The sequence below is a fragment of the Ranitomeya imitator genome, chromosome 6, assembly GCF_032444005.1.
Source record: "Ranitomeya imitator isolate aRanImi1 chromosome 6, aRanImi1.pri, whole genome shotgun sequence".
NCBI classification, from domain to species: domain Eukaryota; kingdom Metazoa; phylum Chordata; class Amphibia; order Anura; family Dendrobatidae; genus Ranitomeya; species Ranitomeya imitator.
This window is the reverse complement of record NC_091287.1, coordinates 38,659,925-38,684,228: the sequence shown is the minus strand read 5'-3', so window position 1 is coordinate 38,684,228 and position 24,304 is coordinate 38,659,925. Positions and strand designations below refer to the sequence as shown.

General features: G+C 48.1%; 1 protein-coding gene across 12 annotated transcripts in view; it reads left to right on the top strand.

The window, feature by feature from the left end:
- The window catches only part of TRDMT1 (tRNA aspartic acid methyltransferase 1), a 51,361-nt gene that overhangs the window by 11,816 nt on the left and 15,241 nt on the right, over positions 1-24,304 (top strand). For 4 of the 12 annotated variants that reach the window (XM_069729502.1, XM_069729496.1, XM_069729498.1 and 1 more), the window contains exons 2-3: positions 10,399-10,508; positions 22,016-22,092. In XM_069729502.1, coding sequence (XP_069585603.1) covers positions 10,399-10,508; positions 22,016-22,092 — 187 coding nt within the window. Of the gene's footprint in view, positions 1-414; positions 434-532; positions 601-696; positions 828-861; positions 881-908; positions 943-6,579; positions 6,600-10,398; positions 10,509-22,015; positions 22,093-24,304 lie in introns of those variants that run through there. The other 8 variants (XM_069729506.1, XM_069729503.1, XM_069729501.1 and 5 more) reach the window with 6 other exon arrangements.

The window sequence follows — 24,304 nt, the reverse complement described above, 5'->3', positions numbered from 1 at the left end:
GGAGGGCACCAGAAGGAGAGTAGGGCACCTGGAGCATGGGGCAACAGAGGGAGAGGAGGGCACCTGGAGCATGGGGCAACGGAGGGAGAGGATGGCACCTGGAGAATGGGGCACCGGAGGGAGAGGAGGGCACCAGAGGGAGAGGAGGGCACCTGGAGCATGGGGCAACGGAGGGAGAGGAGGGCACCTGGAGCCTGGGGCCACGGAGGGAGAGGAAGGCACCTGGAGCATGGGGCAACGGAGGGAGAGGAGGGCACCTGGAGAATGGGGCACCGGAGGGAGAGGAGGGCACCAGAGGGAGAGGAGGGCACCAGAGGGAGAGGAGGGCACCTGGAGCAGGGGGCAACTGAGGGAGAAGAGGGCACCTGGAGCCTGGGGCAACGGAGGGAGAAGAGGGCACCTGGAGCAAGGGGCATACATGCTGCACACACAGGTATATACAGAGTACAGTAAGGAGGGCACCTAGAGCTGGGGGCAGCGGAGGGAGAGGAGGGCACCTGGAGCAGTGGAGGGAGAGGAGGGCAGTGGGCACCTGCAGCTGGGGGCAGCGGAGGGAGAGGAGGGCTCCTGGAGCAGGGGGCATACATGCTGCACACACAGGTATATACAGAGTACAGTAGAGACTCGGTCACGATCGCGCACATCCGCCTCCGGCAGAGCTGAGCCCGGGGAGCGGTACAGGCTCCGGCATCCTCACACGGAAGTGTCCGGGCTGTGGAGCTGGAGGAGGCCCCGTGCAGGCCGCAGACAGCCGGGACCAGGGATGACCCCGCTGCGGGTGCTGGAGCTGTACAGCGGCATCGGGGGCATGCACTGCGGCCTCACAGGTACCGGAAACGGGGGCTACGTAGACTCGTGACCCGGAAACCTGTATATAGCGGTATATAGTGATCCTTTACCTGTGTATAGCGGTATATAGTGATCCTGAACCTGTGTATAGAGGTATATAGTGATCCTGAACCTGTGTATAGTTGTATATACTGATCCTGGAACTGTGTATAGCGGTATATAGTGATTCTGGCCTGTGTATAGCGGTATATAGTGATCCTGAACCTGTGTATAGTTGTATATAATGATACTGGACCTGTATATAGCGGTATATACTGATCCTGGAACTGTGTATAGCAGTATATAGTGATTCTGGCCTGTGTATAGCGGTATATAGTGATTCTGGACCTGTGTATAGAGGTATATAATGATACTGGACCTGTATATAGCGGTATATACTGATCCTGGACCTGTATATAGGGGTATATACTGATCCTGGACCTGTGTATAGCGATATATACTGATCCTGGAGCTGTATATAACGGTATATACTGATCCTGGACCTGTGTATAGCGGTATATACTGATCCTGGACCTGTGTATAGCGATATATACTGATCCTGGAGCTGTATATAACGGTATATACTGATCCTGTACCTGTGTATAGCGGTATATACTGATCCTGGACCTGTATATAGCGGTATATTCTGATCCTGGACCTGTGTATAGCGATATATACTGATCCTGGACCTGTATATAGCTGTATATACTGATCCTGGACCTGTGTATAGCGATATATACTGATCCTGGACCTGTATATAGCGGTATGTAGTGATACTGGACCTGTGTATAGCGATATATACTGATCCTGGACCTGTATATAGTGGTATATAGTGATACTGGACCTGTGTATAGCGATATATACTGATCCTGGACCTGTATATAGCGGTATGTAGTGATACTGGACCTGTGTATAGCGATATATACTGATCCTGGACCTGTATATAGTGGTATATAGTGATACTGGACCTGTGTATAGCGATATATACTGATCCTGGACCTGTATATAGTGGTATATAGTGATACTGGACCTGTGTATAGCGATATATACTGATCCTGGACCTGTATATAGCGGTATGTAGTGATACTGGACCTGTGTATAGCGATATATACTGATCCTGGACCTGTATATAGCGGTATATAGTGATACTGGACCTGTGTATAGCGATATATACTGATCCTGGACCTGTATATAGCGGTATGTAGTGATACTGGACCTGTGTATAGCGATATATACTGATCCTGGACCTGTATATAGTGGTATATAGTGATACTGGACCTGTGTATAGCGATATATACTGATCCTGGACCTGTATATAGTGGTATATAGTGATACTGGACCTGTGTATAGCGATATATACTGATCCTGGACCTGTATATAGCGGTATGTAGTGATACTGGACCTGTGTATAGCGATATATACTGATCCTGGACCTGTATATAGCGGTATATAGTGATACTGGACCTGTGTATAGCGATATATACTGATCCTGGACCTGTATATAGCGGTATGTAGTGATACTGGACCTGTGTATAGCGATATATACTGATCCTGGACCTGTATATAGTGGTATATAGTGATACTGGACCTGTGTATAGCGATATATACTGATCCTGGACCTGTATATAGTGGTATATAGTGATACTGGACCTGTGTATAGCGATATATACTGATCCTGGACCTGTATATAGCGGTATGTAGTGATACTGGACCTGTGTATAGCGATATATACTGATCCTGGACCTGTATATAGCGGTATGTAGTGATACTGGACCTGTGTATAGCGATATATACTGATCCTGGACCTGTATATAGTGGTATATAGTGATACTGGACCTGTGTATAGCGATATATACTGATCCTGGACCTGTATATAGCGGTATGTAGTGATACTGGACCTGTGTATAGCGATATATACTGATCCTGGACCTGTATATAGCGGTATATATTCCCATTTTACACTGAATTCCTAACTGCAGTAGATCCAGGCTGAGTTCCGGTCTCTCTGTCGCCCCCTGTACCTCAGTCTGTGCAGTGCAGGAGATTGAAGTCCCAGAGATGGGACCTGGACCTGTTATTGTTTTCTATGTGTGTAAATGTAGAATGGGAGATCCCTTTTAACTCCATATGTTGCCCTTAAGGAGTTGTCCACCTATGGGGAGAATTTTTCTTTTACATATTTGGAGCTAAAAAAAAAAGCCAAACATTTTTGCTATTAGGTTTTACTACAGATTTTGCACTTTTCAGCTCTTTCATGTGTTTTGTTTCTCGGCTCATTCAACATTAATGTGTTCTGTGGTCATGTATCAGCTGAGAGGAGCTCAGAAAAAGACAGATAAGGGTTAGAAACTCTCTGCCAGACCGGCAGAAGAGCTCGCTGGCAGATTCTCAGTTAGCTCTGAGACATCTGAGCTCCTGGAGCAGAGAGACCATGCTTCATAACCTTTACCTGTTTACCTCCGGACAGTAGGGGGGCATTGTAATGGTAAATTGTGTTCCTATACTGCCATACTTCACTAATAGCTGCATTCTGTGACTTAACCCCTTACTACACGAGGTCACACGGATGCTTCTCCTCCTGTGCGGGGCACATTCTCGGCACAGCTGTCCAGTGCATTTTCCTGGCTACACCTGGGAAATACATTATGATCGACATAGATGGCTGTGGGTCACTCTTATGTCTGTTGACCCCAGTTTTTGTCTTTGAAGCACAAGACAAATGACTGCAGTATTTCCCAAAAAAACCAAGCTATCCCCTGTCCATAGGATCCCATCTCAGCAGTCGGACCTGGAGAGATCTCGAGATCTAGGCTTTTACACCCCAAGAACTGAACCTTGCACCCCCGTCCTGAGTGAAGCGGAGGTGCACATGCTCGGCCTCCCTTCCATTTATTGTCAGAAAAAACTGGGGCTGAGCATGTGCAGTTCCATGTAGGACCCACTACAGAGCCCCGTTCTCAAGCTGCGAAAGCTTGAAAGGGTCCCTAGCTGTCTGACTTCCAGCGATCAGCAATTTCTCACCGATCCTATAAAAAGAGGATACCTTGATTTTTTTGGGGGGATAACCCTTTAATCAGGCTTCTCTCAACCTTGCTGTCTCATTCTATATTGAAAAAGACCATTGTGTGATTAGCTGATTGTTCCTCTGAGCCAGAGAGAGGTTTCCCCCACACTTTAGGATGGGTCCTAAGCACCCCAACAATTTGGTTTTGACAAACCTTTTAGTAGTAGTCCAGCGCCAAACAGAAGTGTTCAACTTCAACCACTGTTCACACTGAACAGGCTGCAGCTCCAACACACACACTGCTGAGCTTTCCTAGCTGACCCATGCAGTCTCCATTCAGAGAGAGACTTTGGGTTGTCTTCCAGCTCCAGCTCACATTTTGTCTGGTCACTCACCAGCTTCAACACATTCGATTATGCTCAACACCCAGAAGACTGACCTCTCACCCCAAGTGGTTGTTAGTTCAAGCAACTAATCAAGATCTCCAGTGTTCGTTTTTAACCCAGTACTACCTGGATACACTACAATATACACTGCTCAAAAAAATAAAGGGAACACTAAAATACCACATCCTAGATATCTCTGAATTAAATATTCCAGTTGGAAATCTTTATTCATTACAGCGAAATGTGTTGAGAACAATAAAACCTAAAAAGGATCAATGTAAATCACCACTTATATCCCACGGAGGTCTGGAGTTGGAATGATGCTCAAAATCAGAGTGGAAAATGAAGTTACAGGCTGATCCAACTTCAGTGGAAATGCCTCAAGACAAGGAAATGATGCTCAGTAGTGTGTGTGGCCTCCACGTGCCTGTATGACCTCCCTACAATGCCTGGGCATGCTCCTGATGAGGCGGACGATGGTCTCCTGAGGGATCTCCTCCCAGACCTGGACCAAAGCATCCCCAACTCCTTGTCAATCCCTGGTGCAACGTGACGTTGGTGGATGGAGCGAGACAAGATTTCCCAGATGTGTTCAATCAGATTCAGGTCTGGGGAACGGGCGGGCCAGTCCATAGCTTCAATGCCTTCATCTTGCAGGAACTGCTGACACACTCCAGCCACATGAGGTCTGGCATTGTCCTGCATTAGGAGGAACCCAGGGCCAACCGCAACAGCACATGGTCTCACAAGGGGTCTGAGTATCTCATCTCGGTACCTAATGGCAGTCAGGCTACCTCTGGCGAGCACATGGAGAGCTGTGCGGACCTCCAAAGAAATGCCACCCCACACCATTACTGACCCACTGCCAAACCGGTCATGCTGAAGGATGTTGCAGGCAGCAGATTGCTCTCCATGGCTTCTCCAGAACCTGTCACGTCTGTCACATGTGCTCAGTGTGAACCTGCTTTCATCTGTGAAGAGCACAGGGTGCCAGTGGTGAATTTGCCAATCCTGGTGTTCTGTGGCAAATGCCAAGCGTCCCGCACGGTGTTGGGCTGTGAGCACAACCCCCATCTGTGGACGTCGGGCACTCAGACCATCCTCATGGAGTCGGTTTCTAACCGTTTGTGCAGACACATGCACATTTGTGGCCTGCTGGAGGTCATTTTACAGGGCTCTGGCAGTGCTCCTCCTGTTCCTCCTTGCACAAAGGCGGAGGTAGCGGTCCTGCTGCTGGGTTGTTGCCTTCATACGACCCCCTCCACGTCTCCTGGTGTACTGGTCTGTCTCCTGGTAGCGCCTCCAGCCTCTGGACTCTACGCTGACAGAGACAGCAAACTTTGCCACAACTCGCATTGATGTGCCATCCTGGATGAGCTGCACTACCTGAGCCACTTGTGTGGGTTGTAGAGTCCGTCTCATGCTACCACGAGTGTGAAAGCACAACCAACATTCAAAAGTGACAAAACCATCAGCCAGAAAGCATTGGTACTGAGATGTGGTCTGTGGTCCCCACCTGCAGAACCACGCCTTTATTGAGGGTGTCTTGATAATTGTCAATAATTTCCATCTGTTGTCTATTCCATTTGCACAACAGCATGTGAAATTGATTGTCAATCAGTGTTGCTTCCTAAGTGGACAGTTTGATTTCACAGAAGTTTGATTTACTTGGAGTTATATTCTGTTGTTTAAGTGTTCCCTTTATTTTTTTGAGCAGTGTATATATTGCATATGGTTTGTAGTGGTCTTGTGCGGTGTATGTGTGTGTGTGTGTATATATATATATATATATATTTGGAGGCACTGGTGTAAAAACATAAAAAGTCACCACACTTTTGTGCAATTACAAGATGGTAAGAGTTTGACTGCGCCGTTACTGTTTCTGATCATCTCTGTCTATCCCACAGCCTTATCCATAGTGCAGAACTTCTATAGGCGCCAATGACTAATCGGATTACTCTGGAAAGAAGGGGCCTCCGCGGCTCCAGATTGTCCCTTTGTTTTTTTTGGCTTCACGACATTAAGTGATGATGAAAAAAGCTCAGGAATACTGAGAACTCTGCTTTCCCTAAATATTTGTACACCCCGCTATGTAACACCCTGACAACAGGCAGAGTTCCCTGGTAGCCTTCCTAATTAGGAGTCACCAGTGTGGGGGTCTCGTCCATTAGTTCAGGTGCATAGAAGGAGGTTTTCCACTGGGTAATGGGAACTTTCTAAGACCACACATGGACAACGTCCGGGAAGGAACAAAACCGACCAGCGGGTCAGTGACCGGATCTCAGATTTCTCTCGGGCTCGATAATAATTCGGCGAAGGCTGGAAATGTTGGAAGTTTTGGGATAATGAAGAAGGCAAAAATATGGTCAAACTCTTACCAGGTATGAAATCCTCTTAAAGGGGTTGTCTCAAGTGATTGTGAATACAAGTAACTTTACAAACTCTTACTAACAATGTTCCAAGTTCTCAAGAACAAAGGGATTCTTAATGTTGTAAGTTTACAGCTTATTGCTTTAGTTAGTGGCCACCTCTGTAGTCTTATCAGCGGTGGTTGGTCTCCTAGGCAAGAAGCGTGCACTTACAAGCTCTTTGCGCTAGAGCTTGCACACTCTGCTCTGAAGCTGGTCGGGATCTTCAGTTTTCCATGCTCTTCCCCTTTAAGAATCGGTCACATTTCAGACGGCCAATCCTTTTGTTCTCCTGGAGATAAACCGCTGATATATCCCATAAAGATGGCTGTCGCCCGCTCCATCCGCGACCCTCTCATTTTTTATTCCATCGATGTATGACTTTGTTTACTGGGTGTAGGAGTAGTGCCTGTACAGTTTTTTTTTTCTCCTGCAGAGCTCTGAATGCTGAGCTCTGTATAACCCCGCCCACACCACTGATTGGCTGCTTTCTGTGTACGCTGTGCATCAGTGTAAGGGTAGGACTAGGGGGCACAAGGCCGCTTGTCCTGGAGTGATAACCTCCTGCTGATAAAACATTGATTTTATTGAAAAAGCAACACACAACCTAATAAGTGACAAATTGCTGGAATCAGGCTCTCTGCCCCTACATCATGCTGCTCTCAGTATACATAGCAAAAACCTTCTGACATTCCTTTTAAATCAGAGACGTGAGAGCTCATGATAAATAGCGACATAATCACAGGAAAAAGGTATATTCCCCTTTTAGCCGTGGATGCCTAATATTGGAATACCCATTCAAAGGAATAGGGGTCAGACTGTGAAGACCCCTGCCAGAATGGACTAATGGCTGTGCATTCTCGACGGCCGCTCCTTTCATTGTCTATGGGACTGCCGGAGAAAACATAGTACTGTATGGAAGAAGTGGGGCGGCCGTGGAGCTTGTGCATTGCCGCTCCATTCAGATGGAGTACAAGAGTGCCCCGTTCTGGTGGTCGGTGGGGGTCTAGACGGTGTCCCCTTTCTTGTGGATGATGGACCAGAATGCCCCTTTAATATCAAGGTGGAGGTGTGTAGTTTGTGCAATCCATCAGTAATATACGTGGATATGCGCCAACGTCCCAATTCTTCTACCTCCGTAATAATGAGGATCGGGACACTTTTCTGGCTCCCACCATTGTAGGACTTCTCTGTGTAAGAAAAACCATATTGTTAGAAATGTTCATTTCTCCTCCTCCCACCTGCCCGAGCCCTCTACACTCCAGCCCCCAACTTCAATATTAAGCTAACTGGTATGTGATGGCCCAGCGATGCAGCGTCCTCCCACATAGCTGCAGAGGCTGACTTTTCCCTAATTGCTGAGGTCATGGGGAGTGCGGTGCCTCAGTGCCTCCATTGTGGGAGTGCGGGCACGAAGATTAGACTCTGTGTCTCACTGACACTGGTATGCGAGCCTTTCAGCGGTTAATAGTGGGGGCATCTGCTATTTTGGGACACTGATGTTCAATGAAACCACAAGAAAGTATACAGCATGTAACGTGTCCTAAACCCAAGTGACACCCAGTGCAGTAGTATGCCCTCTATGTGCATGGTTATGGGGTCTGCAGGGCCCCTGGCACTTACCGTACATACTGATGGCCTCTGCTCTCCATCTGGCCCGGACCATCATGACACGTTTTTCTCTGCCTTGGATGCCTCTTCATGGTGTAATTGTGGATATCCCGACCCTCTCTGGTAACTGTGCCCCTATTAGACACTGGCCCTATATAATATTCTGTCTAATAATGAAGTTTGATATGGTGCCACCTTTACTGAAGCTTGCTATGGTGCCCCCATAATGAGGATTGTATGATGCCCCCCGTAATGAATCTTGCCATGGTGCCCCAATAATGAAGCTTGCTATGGCACCCCCATAATGAAGCTCGCTATGGTGCCCCCATAATGAAACTTACTGTGGTGCCCTCAAAATGAATCTTGCCATGGTGCCCCACTAATGAAGCTCGCTATAGTGCCCCCACAATGAAGCTTGCTATGGTGCCCCGTAATGAAGCTCGCTGTGGTGCCCTCGAAATGCAGCTTGCCATGGTGCCCCAATAATGAAGCTCGCTATGGTGCCCCCATAATGAAGCTCGCTATGGTGCCCCCATAATGAAGCTCGCTGTGGTGCCCTCGAAATGAAGCTTGCCATGGTGCCCCCATAATGAAGCTCGCTATGGTGCCCCCATAATGAAGCTCGCTATAGTGCTCCCATAATGAACCTTGCTATAGTGCCCCCATAATGAAGCTTGCCATGGTGCCCCCATAATGAAGCTCGCTATGGTGCCCCCATAATGAAGCTCGCTATAGTGCTCCCATAATGAACCTTGCTATAGTGCCCCCATAATGAAGCTCGCTATGGTGCCCCCATAATGAAGCTTGCTATGGTGCCCCCATAATGAAGCTCGCTGTGGTGCCCTCGAAATGCAGCTTGCCATGGTGCCCCAATAATGAAGCTCGCTATGGTGCCCCCATAATGAAGCTCGCTATGGTGCCCCCATAATGAAGCTCGCTGTGGTGCCCTCGAAATGAAGCTTGCCATGGTGCCCCAATAATGAAGCTTGCTATGGTGCCCCCATAATGACGCTTGCTATAGCGCCCCCATAATGAAGCTCGCTATGGTGCCCCCATAATGAAGCTCGCTATGGTGCCCCCATAATGAAGCTCGCTATGGTGCCCCCATAATGACGCTTGCTATAGTGCCCCCATAATGACGCTTGCTGTGGTGCCCCCATAATGAAGCTTGCTGTGGTGCCCCTTTACTGAAGCTTGCTATGGTGCCCCCTAATGCAGCTTGTTGTTCCCCCATAATGAAGCTTGCTATAGTGCCCCATAATGAAGCTTGCTGTGGTGCCCCCATAATGACGCTTGCTATAGAGCCCCCATAATGAAGCTTGCTATGGTGCCCCCGTAATGACGCTTGCTATAGAGCCCCCATAATGAAGCTTGCTGTGGTGCCCCTTTACTGAAGCTTGCTATGGTGCCCCCTAATGCAGCTTGTTGTTCCCCCATAATGAAGCTTGCTATGGTGCCCCCTAATGCAGCTTGTTGTTCCCCCATAATGAAGCTTGCTATAGTGCCCCATAATGAAGCTTGCTGTGGTGCCCCCGTAATGACGCTTGCTATAGAGCCCCCATAATGAAGCTTGCTGTGGTGCCCCTTTACTGAAGCTTGCTATGGTGCCCCCGTAATGCAGCTTGTTGTTCCCCCATAATGAAGTCTGTTATGCTGACACCTGTTTGCATGTCATGTTAGGCTGGCCACATAGCAGAGTCCTGTAGGTGCAGGAGCATGGAGAGCTGGCACACTAGATGTCAGCGCTCCCTCACCTGTGCAGGTGGCCACATCGCATGACTACTTACCATGAGGACCGGTTACCCTGCTACCAAAAATGCACATTAAAAAGGCAGAACTTTAGTATTCAGGTCATTTGTGAGCAAAACACAAGAATGTATGAGAATGGGAATTATAACCGGTAACTAATTTTATTTTCTAATGTTATAAAAGAGTATTCATGGTAAAATCACAAGCTAGACCCCAATTTCCTGATGGGGGGACCTATTAATGTAGCAAGAACAACATACACGTGACCGGTGCTGTGGGGAGAGAGGTGGGACTGCTCTCGGACCTCTTTGTTTTTAGATGACACCTTTGTCCAATTCCCTAATACTTTAAAAACAAAAACAAAGGGCAAATGAAAGGCAATTACTAATGACTTTGTCCGTGACTGTTCCAGAAAGCGGAGTATCTGCTGAGGTGGTGGCAGCCGTGGACGTGAACACCACCGCCAATCAAGTGTACAAGCACAACTTTCCTAACACCCCATTATGGCCCAAGTCCATAGAGGTACGTGTGAATTTATGAGCATGCTCGCGTATGTGCAACCAACCAACTCGTCCTGACGTGGCGCCATTTATATTCACTTGTATAGCGCCATCGTCGCACGATGGCTTGTACGGTCAAAATCGCCAAGTAGCCTCAACCTTCAGGTCTTATAGATGCAGATCTGAGATGTCAAACCCACATCTGTCTCGAGACCGGGCGCCTGCCTTGCACCACCAGGAAAGGCAAGGTGGCCACTATTCACTTCTATGGGGGTCCCGAATATGAGCACGCATGCTTGGCAATTTTCAGGACTCCCATAAAAATGAATGGAGAGAACCGCACACGCGAGAGCAACTCTACTTTACCGGTGGCACTTGACAAGGTGTGGGCCCTCCATGTATTAGACCTTTTTGGCATATTTTGTGGAATAATAGTCTGAATTATGCCTTCGTTGGGGTTGTCCCCCATTTATTTCACATGGCTCGTTATATAGTGATACCAACGGACACGTGTGTCATGGAGACCACTCTCTCCTAAGCAGGGGAGATACATGGAGATACAGAATATTTGGGAACTGGTCATTCTTCTCTTTAAACCTGAAATGGTAAATGTTAATAGTCCGCTGACCTTCAGTAACCATGTACAGCGCACATTGACTGGCCCCGCACATTGACTGGCCTCATCAGACAAATGTAGTTCTGCTGTGATGTCCCTATTTCATGAATGTTGCTCCAAGTATGGACCAGCCATAGCGTTCTCGTACCAGAATCATCACTGGGACATCCCATCTCTCTGTGATCAATCTGACCTCTGGTACTGCGACTGAAACTAAGAAGAGAACACTTGGTCCAGTGGCGTAACCCTAAGTTCTTGGGCACCAATGCAAAAGCTCCAACAGGGCCCAAAATATTCACAGGTCTTTAATAAGTCTTTGTGCGTGACCTTAAAATACAGGATTTGGGTGCGGCTGCAGCCCATTCACCTATTCTAGTTAAGCCACTGGCTGGGTCCCTTTCTGTGTTTCCTCTGCACCTATTCTAGTTACGCCCCTGGCTTGGTCCCTTTCTGTGTTTCCCCTGCACCTATTCTAGTTGCACCCCTGGCTGAGTCCCTTTCTGTGTTTCCCCTGCTCCTATTCTAGTTGCGCCCCTGGCTGGGTCCCTTTCTGTGTTTCCTCTGTACCTATTCTAGTTATGCCCCTGGCTGGGTCCCTTTCTGTGTTTCCTCTGTACCTATTCTAGTTATGCCCCTGGCTGGGTCCCTTTCTGTGTTTCCTCTGTACCTATTCTAGTTACGCCCCTGGCTTGGTCCCTTTCTGTGTTTCCCCTGCACCTATTCTAGTTGCACCCCTGGCTGAGTCCCTTTCTGTGTTTCCCCTGCTCCTATTCTAGTTGCGCCCCTGGCTGGGTCCTTTTCTGTGTTTCCCCTGCATCTATTCTAGTTGCGCCTCTGGCTGGGTCCCTTTCTGTGTTTCCCCTGCTCCTATTCTAGTTATACCCCTGGCTGGGTCCCTTTCTGTGTTTCCTCTGCACCTATTCTAGTTGCGCCCCTGGCTGGGTCTCTTTTTGTGTTTCCCCTGCGTCTATTCTAGTTGCGCCCCTGGCTGGGTCCCTTTCTGTGTTTCTTCTGCTTGTATTCTAGTTATGCCCCTGGCTGGGTCCCTTTCTGTGTTTCCCCTGCTCCTATTCTAGTTTCGCACCTGTCTGGGTTCCTTTCTGTGTTTCCCCTGCATCTATTCTAGTTGCGCCCCTGGCTGAGTCCCTTTCTGTGTTTCCCCTGCTATTCTAGTGACGCCCCTGGCTGGGTCCCTTTCTGTGCTTCCCCTGCACCTATTCTAGTTGCACCCCTGGCTGGGCCCCTTTCTGTGTTTCCCCTGCACCTATTCTAGTTATGCTCTTGGCTGGGTCCCTTTCTGTGTTTCCCCTGCTCCTATTCTAGTTTTGCCCCTGGCTGGGTCCCTTTCTGTGTTTCCCCTGCACCTATTCTAGTTGCACCCCTGGCTGAGTCTTTCTGTGTTTCCCCTGCTCCTATTCTAGTTTCGCACCTGTCTGGGTCCCTTTCTGTGTTTCCCCTGCATCTATTCTAGTTGCACCCCTGGCTGGGCCCCTTTCTGTGTTTCCCCTGCACCTATTCTAGTTATGCTCTTGGCTGGGTCCCTTTCTGTGTTTCCCCTGCTCCTATTCTAGTTTTGCCCCTGGCTGGGTCCCTTTCTGTGTTTCCCCTGCACCTATTCTAGTTGCACCCCTGGCTGAGTCTTTCTGTGTTTCCCCTGCTCCTATTCTAGTTTCGCACCTGTCTGGGTCCCTTTCTGTGTTTCCCCTGCATCTATTCTAGTTGCACCCCTGGCTGGGCCCCTTTCTGTGTTTCCCCTGCACCTATTCTAGTTATGCTCTTGGCTGGGTCCCTTTCTGTGTTTCCCCTGCTCCTATTCTAGTTTTGCCCCTGGCTGGGTCCCTTTCTGTGTTTCCCCTGCACCTATTCTAGTTGCGCCCCTGGCTGGGTCCCTTTCTGTGTTTCCCCTGCACCTATTCTAGTTGTGCCCCTGGCTGAGTCCCTTTCTGTGTTTCCCCTGCACCTATTCTAGTTGTGCCCCTGGCTGGGTCCCTTTCTGTGTTTCCCCTGCACCTATTCTAGTTATGCCCCTGGCTGGGTCCCTTTCTGTGTTTCCCCTGCACCTATTCTAGTTGCGCCCCTGGCTGGGTCCCTTTCTGTGTTTCCCCTGCACCTATTCTAGTTGTGCCCCTGGCTGAGTCCCTTTCTGTGTTTCCCCTGCACCTATTCTAGTTGTGCCCCTGGCTGTGTCCCTTTCTGTGTTTCCCCTGCACCTATTCTAGTTATGCCCCTGGCTGGGTCCCTTTCTGTGTTTTCCCTGCGCCTATTCTAGTTGCGCCCCTGGCTGAGTCTTTCTGTGTTTCCCCTGCACCTATTCTAGTTGCAACCCTGGTTGAGTCTTTCTGTGTTTCCCCTGCACCTATTCTAGTTACGCCCCTGGCTGGGTCCCTTTCTGTGTTTCCCCTGCACGTATTCTAGTTACGCCCCTGGCTGGGTCCCTTTCTGTGTTTCCCCTGCACCTATTCTAGTTGCACCCCTGGCTGGGTCCTTTTCTGTGTTTCCCCTGCTCCTATTCTAGTTACGCCCCTGGCTGTGTCCCTTTCTGTGTTTCCCCTGCACCTATTCTAGTTGCGCCCCTGGCTGGGTCCCTTTCTGTGTTTCCCCTGCACCTATTCTAGTTGTGCCCCTGGCTGAGTCCCTTTCTGTGTTTCCCCTGCGCCTATTCTAGTTGCGCCCCTGGCTGAGTCTTTCTGTGTTTCCCCTGCACCTATTCTAGTTGCAACCCTGGTTGAGTCTTTCTGTGTTTCCCCTGCACCTATTCTAGTTACGCCCCTGGCTGGGTCCCTTTCTGTGTTTTCCCTGCGCCTATTCTAGTTGCGCCCCTGGCTGAGTCTTTCTGTGTTTCCCCTGCACCTATTCTAGTTGCAACCCTGGTTGAGTCTTTCTGTGTTTCCCCTGCACCTATTCTAGTTACGCCCCTGGCTGGGTCCCTTTCTGTGTTTCCCCTGCACGTATTCTAGTTACGCCCCTGGCTGGGTCCCTTTCTGTGTTTCCCCTGCACCTATTCTAGTTGCACCCCTGGCTGGGTCCTTTTCTGTGTTTCCCCTGCTCCTATTCTAGTTACGCCCCTGGCTGTGTCCCTTTCTGTGTTTCCCCTGCACCTATTCTAGTTGCGCCCCTGGCTGGGTCCCTTTCTGTGTTTCCCCTGCACCTATTCTAGTTGTGCCCCTGGCTGAGTCCCTTTCTGTGTTTCCCCTGCACCTATTCTAGTTGCGCCCCTGGCTGGGTCCCTTTCTGTGTTTCCCCTGCACCTATTCTAGTTGCGCCCCTGGCTGAGTCCCTTTCTGTGTTTCCCCTGTACCTATTCTAGTTGCGCCCCTGGCTGGGTCCCTTTCTGTGTTTCCCCTGCACCTATTCTAGTTGCGCCCCTGGCTGAGTCCCTTTCTGTGTTTCCCCTGCACCTATTCTAGTTGTGCCCCTGGCTGGGTCCCTTTCTGTGTTTCCCCTGCACCTATTCTAGTTGTGCCCCTGGCTGGGTCCCTTTCTGTGTTTCCCCTGCATCTATTCTAGTTGCGCCCCTGGCTGAGTCCCTTTCTGTGTTTCCCCTGCATCTATTCTAGTTTCGCACCTGTCTGGGTCCCTTTCTGTGTTTCCCCTGCATCTATTCTAGTTGCGCCCCTGGCTGGGTCCCTTTCTGTGTTTCCCCTGCTCCTGTTCTAGTTGCGCCCCTGGCTGAGTCCCTTTCTGTGTTTCCCCTGCGCCTATTCTAGTTGCGCCCCTGGCTGAGTCTTTTTCTTTGTTTTCCCTGCTCCTGTTCTAGTTATGCTCCTGGCTGGGTCCCTTTCTGTGTTTTCCCAGCACACTGGAGATCCATTTTGCCGATTGTGTAGTAATTTTTAGTAGGACCTGTTGGGTGCCGGATGCACTGCTGTACAAGGAAAAACGAAAATGGTGATGCAGCTGTAAACCTGCACTGCATCCTTTTTGTTCCCAGAGGTCAGATCCGCCGTAGTGATAAAATGATGGCATATCCCAGTGATATCCAATTGCAAAAATCACTTTAAATGGATTGTGCAGTTTGGAAATTTCCTTTCCTTCTGCCCCATGGGGGAATATAGCCTTCCTAGTTGGGGCTTGGCCCCATTATTCTCCATGATCCCCATGTAATGATGTATGACTGCACCACTCCTCGGAGGCCATACGTGGCCTTCCCTGACGGGATCAGCTGATGTCTGGTGTTAGAGAGGCACAGTGCAATAATGTGATCAGCGATTGTAAGCACAGTGCAAAGGTCCGCAGATAAGCAGGTCCATATATCACTGCACTCATTATCAGTGCAGGTCACAGTGACCCCGAAAGGCTACAGCCCAGGCAATATTGCATCCTTGTTATCTGTACTGTTCCTTTCTTAATGCAAGGAGAGGATCCAGCTGAGAATAGGTTATATAAGACCTGTCGGTACCCAATATAATATATACAATGCACGGTCTGTCCACTAAACCTCTCCATGAATGGTAGAAGATGAATATACAATTTAGGTCTTGTGCACTTTTGCAGCCAATATTTCAACAATTGAAATTTACCTAAAATGTAACTGCCGTTTTGTGCACACAGCTCCTCTGCAGATCGTTGCATCTCCATAGTTATAGACTGCAGCTATGGAGAGGGATGAGCAAGAAGAGGGCTACGTGATAGGCTGTGTTCACATGTCCAGTGGTGATCAGTTACAATGGATCTAGCAGCAATCCGTGGTAAAAAAAAGTTGTGCAGGCAAAACTTTTTAGTCCTTTTTTGCTACGTTCACACTAGCATTGTGCGCCGCTGCGTCGGCGACACAACGCACGCAAAAACGCACGCAAAAACGCTGCGTTTTGCGACGCATGCGTCGTTTTTTGCCGAAAATCGCATGCAAGAAAAATGCAACTTATTGCGTTTTCTTGGTCCGACGCTTGCGGCAAAAAAGACACATGCGTCGCACAACGCAACTAACAAAAACGCATGCGTCCCCCATGTTAAGTATAGGGGCGCATGACGCGTGCGTCGCCGCTGCGTCGCCCGACGCTAACCCGACGCACACTAGCATAACGCTAGTGTGAACGTTACCTTAAATAACTGATCTCTGCTGGATCTGTTTTTTTAACATTAGTGTATGGGAAAATGTATCTGCTAATCAGCCATCAGTTTTTCTTTCATTTGCAACAGATCCATTTTTTGCTTACTGGATCCAGTGATCAAAAAATGGATCCGTTACTGGATTCAGTAAGCAAAATAAGGATTAGTTACAAATGAAAGAAAACCGGATGGCTGATTAGCAGATCCAACTTTTTTTTCCAAGGATTGCTGCTGGATCTATTGTAACTGATCACTACTTGACATGTGAACATCGCCTTACTGCCAGAAAAGACCCCCTAAGCCTGTTTCATTTTCTAATGGACGGTACTTTCCTAAAACGCTTGATACTTACCTCCCGGTGTGGTGTTGTTCCAGTGATTTCGAGGCTGCAATTCCCGGTGGTCACATGACCTCATGTCCACTTAGGACGAAATAGTGAAGGCTGCAGCCGATCAGCCACTACTGATTGGCTGCAACGGTCACGGGACACATAATGTCATGTGACTGCCATGAATCGCAAGTGCCAACATATGTGGATCGGCTCCACTCCGGGAGGTAAGTATTGAGAGTTTAGTAGCCAGTACTTCATGGCTGATATTCCCAGATTGGTAACCGCATAGTAAGTCATGGGGTGCGTGGAGGAGCAGGGAAAGAATTGGCTCCACGCCTGATGTAGCAGCTTGTGTCTCTCCTCCGACGGTATGAAATCTTCCATTGACTACTATGAGAGTGTTATGGACATGCTCTGTGATCTGTGTTGAGATCCTTGTGTAGGGAGGGACAGGAGGTGAACTGTGAATATTGGATGATATGCAAAGAGGATCTCTACAGAAGAGGATCTCTACTGAAGAGGCTCTCTACAGGACAGGTTCTCTACAGAAGAGGATCTCTACAGAACAGGCTCTCTACTGAAGAGGCTCTCTACAGGACAGGCTCTCGACAGAACAGGTTCTCTACAGGACATACTCTACAGAACAGGCTTTCTACAGGACAGGCTCTACAGAAGAGGATCTCTGCAGAAGAGGCTCTCTATAGAAGAGGATCTCTACAGAACAGGCTCTCTACAGGACAGACTCTACAGAAGAGGATCTCTGCAGAAGAGGCTCTCTACAGAAGATCTTTACAGAACAGGCTCTCTACAGGACAGGCTCTACAGAAGAGGATCTCTGCAGAAGAGGATCTCTGCAGAAGAGGATCTCTACAGAAGAGGATCTCTACAGAAGAGGATCTCTGCAGAAGAGGATCTCTACAGAAGAGGATCTCTACAGAAGAGGATCTCTACAGAAGAGGATCTCTACAGAACTGGATCTCTTCAGAAGAGGCTCTCTACAGAAGAAGCTCACTACAGAAGTCTCTCTACTGAAGAGGCTCTCTACAGGACAAGCTCTCTACAGGACAGGCTCTCTACAGAACAGGCTCTCTACAGAAGAGGCTCTCTACAGGACAGGCTCTCTACAGAACAGGCTCTCTACAGAAGAGGCTCTCTACAGGACAGGCTTTCTGCAGGATAGGCTCTCTACTGAAGAGATTCTCCTGAAGATGTTCTCTACAGGACAGGCTCTCTACAGGACAGGCTTTCTACAGGATAGGCTCTCTACTGAAGAGATTCTCCTGAAGATGCTATCTACAGGACAGGCTCTCTACAGGACAGGCTCTACAGAACAGGATCTCTGCAGAACAGGATCTCTACAGAAGAGGATCTCTACAGAAGAGGATCTCTACAGGACAGGTTCTCTACAGAACAGGCTCTCTACAGAAGAGGCTTTCTACAAAAGAGGCTCACTACAGAACAGGCTCTCTACTGAAGAGGCTCTCTACAGGACAAGCTCTCTACAGAAGAGGCTTTCTACAAAAGAGGCTCACTACAGAAGAGGCTCTCTACAGGACAGGCTTTCTACAGGATAGGCTCTCTACTGAAGAGATTCTCCTGAAGGTGCTCTCTACAGGACAGGCTCTGTACAGGACAGGCTGTACAGAAGAGGATCTCTACAAAAGAGGCTCACTACAGAACAGGCTCTCTACTCAAGAGGCTCTCTACAGGATAGGCTCTCTACTGAAGAGGCTCTCTACAGGACAAGCTCTCTACAGGACAGGCTCTCTACAGAAGAGGCTCTCTACAGGACAGGCTCTCTACAGGACAGGCTCTCTACAGAAGAGGCTCTCTACAGGACAATCTCTCTACAGAAGAGGCTCTCTACAGGACAAGCTCTCTACAGGACAGGCTCTCTACAGAAGAGGCTCTCTACAGGACAATCTCTCTACAGGACAGGCTCTCTACAGAAGAGGCTCTCTACAGGACAGGCTCTCTACAGGACAGGCTCTCTACAGAAGAGGCTCTCTACAGGACAGGCTCTCTACAGAAGAGGCTCTCTACAGGACAGGCTCTCTACAGGACAGGCTCTCTACAGGACAGGCTCTCTACAGAAGAGGCTCTCTACAGGACAAGCTCTTTACAGGACAGGCTCTCTACAGAAGAGGCTCTCTACAGGACAAGCTCTCTACAGGACAGACTATCTACTGAAGAGGCTCTCTACAGGACAGGCTCTCTACAGGACAGGCTCTCTACAGGACAGGCTCTCTACAGAAGAGGCTCTCTACAGGACAGGCTCTCTACAGGACAGGCTCTCTACAGAAGAGGCTCTCTACAGGACAAGCTCTTTACAGGACAGGCTCTCTACAGAAGAGGCTCTCTACAGGACAAGCTCTCTACAGGACAGACTATCTACTGAAGAGGCTCTCTACAGGATAGGCTCTCTACAGGACAGGCTCTCTACAGAAGAGGCTCTCTACAGAAGAGGCTCTCTACAGAAGAGGCTCTCTACAGGACAGGCTCTCTACAGAACAGAATGTATCAGTCTATTATAAGACTCAATGAAAACTGCAAGATTTCACGTTTTTAATACAATTTATGAAAAAAATGTTCAAAATAATCACTTAAACATAAATATGTTTAAGATAGAAGCTTGGTCATTTTCTGATGACCCTTTCCCTTTAATGCTGATACGCCGCCTATACAGGTGACTCGTCAGCTGGCCATTTGTGGTTCGCACAAGGTGACCATGGTGGTCTTGCGATTTGCCGTCTATGTAGAGAGCAGGTAAGGGTCTGCAGTGGGATCTCTACCTGGATTGGGGTAATAGCAGTCTGCAAACCACCTTTTTATGGTAATTAATCTGATAACAATGATTGCTTTTTTTACTACCAATAAAGTTATCATTGGGGACGAGATACAATTATAATCCTATTTCCCTGATTAAAGGCTCTTACAGCCACATAAGAGTGTGTGACCCGCTGTACAACGCGCCGTCTGAGCAGGTTCGTTACTGCAACCTCGTCTATTACATTATCTTATCCAGACGGGATTATCGCTTCTTAGCTTTCACTATTTACAGTGCGAACTGTGGACATAATAAGGGATAATTCAGAGCAGCGCAGCGGGTTTATAATTCAGCCTTCACCAGAGGCCGAGTGTGAGCACTGCATATGCCGGCCACTTACCCATTCCCTGTAGCCAACTTCGCAACAGGCGTCTGCCAATTGCCCATTCCCCGTAGCCATCGTGCCAATGGGCATGCCTGCCACTTACCCTTAGCATGTAGCCAGCAGGTTTGTCGGCCACTTACACATTCCCAGTAGCCGCTGGGAATGCCGGCCACTTACCAATTCTCTGGCCACTCTTACAATGGGTGTGCCGGCCTCTTACCCTTTCCCTGTGGCCACTGTTACAATGGGTGTGCCAGCCACTTACCCAGTCTCTGTGGCCACTGTTACAATGGGTGTGCTGGCCACTTACCCATTCTCTGTGGCCACTGATACAATGGGTGTGCTGGCCACTTACCCATTCTCTGTGGCCACTGATACAATGGGTGTGCTGGCCACTTACCCATTCTCTGTGGCCACTGATACAATGGGTGTGCTGGCCACTTACCCACTCTCTGTGGCCACTGATACAATGGGTGTGCCGGCCACTTACCCATTCTCTGTGGCCACTGATACAATGGGTGTGCTGGCCACTTACCCATTCTCTGTGGCCACTGATACAATGGGTGTGCTGGCCACTTACCCACTCTCTGTGGCCACTGATACAATGGGTGTGCTGGCCACTTACCCACTCTCTGTGGCCACTGATACAATGGGTGTGCTGGCCACTTACCCAGTCTCTGTGGCCACTGTTACAATGGGTGTGCTGGCCACTTACCCATTCTCTGTGGCCACTGATACAATGGGTGTGCTGGCCACTTACCCATTCTCTGTGGCCACTGATACAATGGGTGTGCTGGCCACTTACCCACTCTCTGTGGCCACTGATACAATGGGTGTGCTGGCCACTTACCCACTCTCTGTGGCCACTGATACAATGGGTGTGCTGGCCACTTACCCATTCTCTGTGGCCACTGTTACAATGGGTGTGCTGGCCACTTACCCATTCTCTGTGGCCACTGATACAATGGGTGTGCTGGCCACTTACCCACTCTCTGTGGCCACTGATACAATGGGTGTGCTGGCCACTTACCCATTCTCTGTGGCCACTGTTACAATGGGTGTGCCGGCCACTTACCCATTCTCTGTGGCCACTGTTACAATGGGTGTGCCGGCCACTTACCCATTCTCTGTGGCCACTGTTACAATGGGTGTGCCGGCCACTTACCCATTCTCTGTGGCCACTGTTACAATGGGTGTGCCGGCCACTTACCCATTCTCTGTGGCCACTGTTACAATGGGTGTGCCGGCCACTTACCCATTCTCTGTGGCCACTGTTACAATGGGTGTGCCGGCCACTTACCCATTCTCTGTGGCCACTGTTACAATGGGTGTGCCGGCCACTTACCCATTCTCTGTAGCCACTGTTACAATGGGTGTGCCGGCCACTTACCCATTCTCTGTGGCCACTGTTACAATGGGTGTGCCGGCCACTTACCCATTCTCTGTGGCCACTGTTACAATGGGTGTGCCGGCCACTTACCCATTCTCTGTGGCCACTGTTACAATGGGTGTGCCGGCCACTTACCCATTCTCTGTGGCCACTGTTACAATGGGTGTGCCGGCCACTTACCCATTCTCTGTGGCCACTGTTACAATGGGTGTGCCGGCCACTTACCCATTCTCTGTGGCCACTGTTACAATGGGTGTGCCGGCCACTTACCCATTCTCTGTGGCCACTGTTACAATAGGCATGCCGGCCACTTACCCAGTCTGTGTAGCGAACGTCCTGACAGGCGTGCCTGCCAATTGCCAACGGGCATCCTGGCCACTTATCCATTTCCTGTAGCCAATATCCTGATGGGCGTGCCAGCCATTTACTCTTATCCTGTAGTCAAGATACTAAGCAGCACACTGGCCACATACCCATTTCTTGTAGCCAAGATGCTAACAGGCACGCCGTCAATATACCCATTCCCTGTAGTCAAGATCCTGACCGGCACACCGTCCACTATGCACATTTCTTACAGGCACCGTCCTGACCATTATAGATATGATTCCTGGACTTAGGACCCCCCACTATTAATACCGAATTCCCTAATAGGATAGATGAAAAGGAGTTTGGTATAACAGACATCCCCTTTAATTAGGCAAAACCCAAGGAAGAAAAATAAAATAAAATCATTAAAAAAAAACAGAGCATATACCCTACTAAAGCTAGTAAATAAGAGACCGGTAATGGAACATGTAATAATAGTACACCCCTTATCGAGGTCCTGCTTTCTCCGGCACAGAGAGTGAAGGGCGCAGTCAGTCTGCATGCGGAGCCATAGCCCCATTCTGATTTCACAGTCCAATTCTTGGACCCCCACGATCAAAACGCCCCTCCTCTGGATAAACATGAAGGCAGGTTACTCATGGAGATTATTCCTTTATTGTGGCAGGGAATATCGCTGGAAGAGCTGGACTCCTTGGCATTTGATATGATCCTGATGAGTCCTCCCTGCCAGCCTTTTACCAGGTACGGAAAATAATATGCTGATTATGAACGGTTACATTATCCGCAAGTGGTTTTTTTTTGTTTTTGTTTTTTTTTTGTTCTTTTCGTGCGTATTAATAGATGTGCTGAGAATTAGACTGGTGCAGACGAAAAAGCCTTTCTCATCGGTACGGGGATCCATATGTGCAAAGCTTTCCTGATCATTTTTCTCTTACTAATGACAGCACAAGTTCCAGTCCTGGTAGGGGCTATAAAAGTAAAAATTATTGTACTAAAAAATATTAAAGTAATTTTTTAAAAAAATGAATAAATAAAAATAAAAAAAAGTTTGAAAAAATGGTGACACAAACCAAATTTTTTAAAACTAAGTTCTGATTTTTTTTCTAGTCATCAAAGTATATAAAAGTAATGTATGTATGTATATATATATATATATATATATATATATATATATATATATATACTGTGTGGCATGTATGGTAGCGTAGGACCCATCAGAAGAGATCACCTTGCCGTGGTTGATGGCCACACATGAATTGGCCAATTTATGCACTAAGAATCTTCATTTCATCTATAACTGTAAGTTTTATGTAAAACATTTTTGAGAAGTATAATTCATATTGAATATTTGTCTGTGTTTTCACATGGCCTAGATTCATGTACATGTGCTGCTGTGTTCTTCTTTATCTATATGTGTGTGTGTATGTATGTATATATATATATATATATATATATATATATATATATATTCTAACGCATCGGGTATTCTAGAATATGCATGTCCCCGTAGTATATGGACAATGATGATTCCAGAATTCGCGGCACACTGTGCCCGTCGCTGATTGGTCGAGGCAACCTTTATGACATCATCGTCGCCATGGCAACCATTATGACATCTACGTCGATACTGTGCCCGTCGCTGAATCAGAAACGTGAGATGTCTACGTCCTTTATGACATCATCGTCGCTGTGCCCGTTGCTGATTGGTCGAGGCCTGGCGGCCTCGACCAATCAGAGACGCGGGATTTCTACGTCGATGCTGTGCCGGGATTTCCAGGACAGACAGACAGACGGAAAAACCCTTAGACAATTATATATATATAGATGTATATATATATATATATATCTATATATATAGATATATATACAGTTATATGAAAAAGTTTGGGCACCCCTATTAATCTTAAGCTTAATGTTTTATAAAAATTGTTTTTTTGGCAACAGCTATTTCAGTTTCATATATCTAATAACTGTTGGACACAGTAATGTTTCTGCCTTCTTCTTCTCTGCCTTTCTGTTGTTTTTCTTGGCCTGCCTTAACAAGAACTGTACCTGTATTATTCCAATTCCTTACTATGTTCCTCACATGGAAATTGACAGGTTAAATCTCTGAGACAGCTTTTTGTATCCTTCCCCTGAACAACTATGTTGAATAATCTTTGTTTTCAGATCATTAGACAGTTGTTTTGAGGAGCCCATGATGCCACTCTTCAGAGGAGATTCAAACAGGAGAATGTTGTGAGTTCTGTTTTTGGGCTCCCTCTGGTGGTTACTGATGGTACTGGGTGACTTGTGTTCTCTGCGGTCTCTGGTGTCCACCTGTTCCATCAGGTTATGGGTGTTTCCTATTTAACCTGGCTGTTTTGTCATTTCCTCGCCGGCTATCAATGTAATCAGCGTGTCTGTTTGCCTTTGCTCCCTGCGTCTGTTATCTTCTGGACAAGCTAAGTTTTGATTTTCCTGTTCTATGTTTTGCTTACTTTTTGTCTTAGTCCAGCTTGCTGTTATGTGACTCCTTGCCGCTGGTTGCTCTAGTGGGCTGAAATTACTCCTCATGTTCCATGAGTTGGCACATGAGTTCAAGTAATTTCAGGATGGTTTTTTGAAGGGTTTTTCGCTGACCGCGCAGTTCACTTTTGTATCCTCTGCTATCTAGCTTTAGCGGGCCTCATTTTGCTGATTCTGTTTTCATTTCTACGTTTGTGCTTTCCTCTCATTTCACCGTTATTACATGTGGGGGGCTGCTATTTCTGTGGGGTGTTTCTCTGGAGGCAAGTGAGGTCTGTGTTTCTTCTTATAGGGGAAGCTAGTCCTTCGGCTGGTGCGAGACGTCTAGGAATCATCGTAGGCACGTTCCCCGGCTACTGCTAGTTGTGTGTGTAGGTTCAGGATCGCGGTCAGCTCAGGTTCCATCACCCTAGAGCTTGTTTTTGTTTTTCTGCTTGTCCTTTTG